Genomic DNA, 4,091 nt, shown 5'->3' on the forward strand with positions numbered 1-4,091 from the left:
CCCCCCCCCCCGAAAATTGATCCACCTGAGAGGACTTTGGCAGAGTGAAGCAACATGAAGCTACTTCTCGGAAAATCAGGCAACATGGACGTGCGTCCTGAAAAATTAGACCAAATTAAATGACGTCTGCCAAATTACCAAGCGTGAAACGTACATTTGCAAAATTTCGACACATGAAGAGGCCTCCGCAGAAATTAGGGCACATGAAACGACGCTCGCGAAATTACCCCACGTAAGACGACGTTCGCGAAAATAGGCCACATGAGACGACATTGGGAGAATTAGGCAACATAAAAGGACGTTCCTTAAATTAAGGCAAATGAAACGACGTTTGCGAAATTACCACACGTGAAAAAACGTTTGCGAAATTACCACACGTGAAAAAACGTTTGCCAAATTATCCCAGGTGGAAACACGTTCGTCAAATTAGGGCACATGAACCCGCATATATAGAAGGAAGGCGCCATGAAAAAATACTCTCATAAAAATGCAGGAACCTGGAAAAGCATACACAGGAGGAATGCAACCTGCCGGGGAATACTAATGCAAATATCGAAACATCAAGGAGAACACTCACAGAAACAATGGGGCATGAGAACGCCTTCGTAGAAAATAACGTAACTATAAAAGAAGCCATATAGACACCGCGGCCCAACATTCCACGCTTTGCTCATTGGATTTGCATATCTCTATTGTATTGAAGTCATAGGAATTTCCACAGAGAAGCAGGAACACATTTGGACGCTATAGGGTCCCTTCCAATCGCATGCAACATAGAATTAAAGTTCAATGTGAAATTAGAACTCATTTTATACGAGTTCAAATTCGACAATCCGATACTCCCTGTATATATACATAGAGGAAACCCCTTATGAAAAATTGTGTAATTTAAAGGGAAACATTTTTATGCCAAATGAACAATCTTCTAATTTGAATCAGCACATACTGGTAACTACGTTTTCCCTGTGCTTAAAAATGTTTAACCATCCGTACTATTCTTTTTCGTTCTTGTTGTGTTTTTGGGTAGCCCTCTCCTGTATGACGCCAGAGGGGCCTCATAATTCACCAGGTTAACACTCCTTAGCTTTATGACTCATGAATTAATCCCACATATAAGAAGGGGAAGATTTATACATATACGTATGTATATCCAGGGGTATATGTTCCATGAGCAGGTGTAAAGAGGTCAACAACACATAGGTTGTTATCAATAAGGGGTATCAATTTATAGAGGCATGTACATTATGTGTATTTCTTCAGAGAAAAGTGCTGTTATTCTTTTCGAAAATGATGTGTTCTCAGTTCAGACTCACAAGGTAATTTGGCGGAACCTCTAGAAATGAAGTATGCCTTATGTTTCTTCCTTAGTGTATTATATTTCATGGTATGCAGAATGGAGAACTCGGTTATACTCACACATATTCGTTATTTTCAGTTCTTCCTCGTGATTTTATACTTGAATCTTCCCCTAAGTTCTCTGTTGTATTCCTTGTAATATATTATAACCACCCCCAGGACTCCCTCAATATTTTCGCTCCCTCTGTTATTATATTTATCGGGGGATAATCACAATAAATTCCTGCCTCATGATTTTCGTCATTGCATGTCGATTTCCGGGCTAGTTCTGATTAACATATTCTGATTCTGTTGTACGCTATCTTGCTTTATATACAGGTGTAATAATCCGTTTTTTCCGTTCCTTCTCCTTCTAAATTTTGCCCATAATAGGTAATCCTCTCGACCAAATTAATGAAACCCCGTTGAAATATTCCTAGTAGTGAACAGGTCCCGTAACCGAACAAAAGTAATTCTTAAATATAATTACTTCAATATCTTGTCTTCCCCACATGCTATTGTACGGGGAAGAATACTTAATTCGTACTATTCACCCGTATAATTCCCCTTATTCAGCCAATCTCTTTATTCAAAATGGATCTCTTCTTTATTTAATATTAAACTCATGTAGTGATACATTTAACAGTTCCATCAACACCATCATAAGGTCCTCATCTGATCTTAGAACTCAATATCAAGAGTGGTATATCCTCTAGAAGAATATCCGATTGACATGAATGAGGATTATGTTATCAGAATAAATAATTATAAATTTCTTGATTTAATTATTAATTGAATACTTAGAGGAAATATCTTTCACAGCTTGTGTCCAATTAGAGACAATTTTGTATCCTGAAAAAACACTTCCTGTTACCTCGGCTTCTAGTTCCCCCTTATAGCTTCACGGAACAATCAGTACAAATCAGTGAAGGAAATGTTCAGTACTGTGAAATGTATCAGAATAAAAAAAAAAAAAAGAAGCTACATGAATGACGCAGACAATTCTGGAATAGACTCTCCCGTAAAATTCACCATGTCTACCAAATCAACATTATATTCTAATATGTGGGTTATTGCAATGTGGAATACCCATTTCCGTACCCCCACGTGTGGCGCCTGTGTTTTGATAACTGTTTAGAAGCAATATATTAGAGTTATGCCACTTATCAAGATAATATTATCACACAGACATAGATATATATGTATAATTACGTATATATACGTATATTTACCCTTGTAAGGGTGAAGGCATAATTACCAAAATTTGCAGTCATATGAATATGCCCCTTCACTCCCAGTAATCTTTAAGGTTTCTCATAAGGGTTGCGGTACACACGAAGGTGATCGCGAAAAAAGTAATGCTTCTCAATAAACATAAAATTTTAGTTAAAAAAAAATCCTCCTTTTTTGTACAATAAAACACACATGAACCTTTTGAGCAAAAGGCGTGTGCGGAGGAAATATGCCAGAAAATTATTCCCTGAATGTGGCCCACCCCAATTGCCGCATTACATCTATGTGTTTTCCCGCTCTTGCATGCATAAAATGTTACGATAGATAAGGAGCAAGCGACAGAAACCATGTTTATCATGAATACGGAGAGGAAACATATTTCAAATATGTAAATTTACACTAACCCTGCAGCTTCCATGGAACTCAGGTGTTCATATTTTCCCGTATTCTCTTCTTCTTTCTATTCTGTTGTGTGTAGTCCTATTCATAATGGATTATATCAAGTGTTCATCTTTTCTGTATATATAAATATGTGTTACTGTTTTCAAATTAGATACACGTATAAACAATGCATTCCATATTAAAACTTGCCTCTTTCATATTGTTATGAGTAATTAAAAGTCATCTCATTCCTATAAGAAGATACAGAAAAAATGTCTATAACGCGGAAACGATTTATTATTAAAGTGATGTTCACAGAACAATTACTATTAATACCCATTATTTATGTACAGCATGCAGAAGCACATGTCATATGAATGCCTCCACGCAGATATGTGTTGTGTACTTTTGAACATCCCCCCTTTATAAGAATAAATGTAATATATACAAGTCGGCATTGTCTTAATCTTAAAATTGATTCCATCCATATGCAGCAACCAAATCAATATACTCCCTCATAAGGCACCGAGTAGTGTTTGCAATATTTTATGTGAAGAGCATAATATTTAATGTCTCAACGGCGGATTTATGTATCCTTTCCCAATTAGGCCAGGTAATTCCGGTGGTAATTTGAACGCGGTCGTATTGTCCAACTGTCTAAGATACATTTTTTTTGTTACCCCTGTCTGGTGACTGGATTATGCCATGTTAACAGCAATGTTCACGTCCCCCCTAGAGAATCTGTAATGGTTTGTTCGTTGTTTTCCACTCCTGAGACATGAGATCTGGTTATTGGGAGCATCCCTATAGGAACACATTTACACGTATTCATCTTTCTCTTTGAACATGGTTCTTGTTAACTACTTGGGCAACCCATCTTTGTGTAAAGGAGAACGGATAAGGATATAATAGAACCAAGAAAATGCCTCTTGGTATTTATACCAATCAGCGGCCATACATAAATGGCATCGAAAGGAAAAATTATCACTTCGCTTATACTAACAGACGGAACGGTCTCCAACCTTAATTTTTTTTACATTATCCCCACCTAATTGGAACCCTCTATGCTGTTAAAAATTGTGGCGGTTACATATTCTATCCACCTTCACTATGCTAAAATTAAATTTTCCGTAAATATACGT

General features: G+C 36.9%; 1 protein-coding gene across 1 annotated transcript; it reads left to right on the plus strand.

The window, feature by feature from the left end:
* Positions 1-1,847: 1,847 nt before the first annotated feature.
* On the plus strand, positions 1,848-2,051 carry C922_05719 (hypothetical protein; the record flags this gene model as incomplete). Its single annotated transcript, XM_008821290.1, has 1 exon — positions 1,848-2,051. One exon carries the CDS (start codon positions 1,848-1,850, stop codon positions 2,049-2,051), a length of 204 nt encoding a protein of 67 aa, XP_008819512.1.
* Between the last annotated feature and the right edge of the window lie 2,040 nt (positions 2,052-4,091).

Source organism: Plasmodium inui (assembly GCF_000524495.1).
Source record: "Plasmodium inui San Antonio 1 unplaced genomic scaffold supercont1.150, whole genome shotgun sequence".
NCBI classification, from domain to species: domain Eukaryota; phylum Apicomplexa; class Aconoidasida; order Haemosporida; family Plasmodiidae; genus Plasmodium; species Plasmodium inui.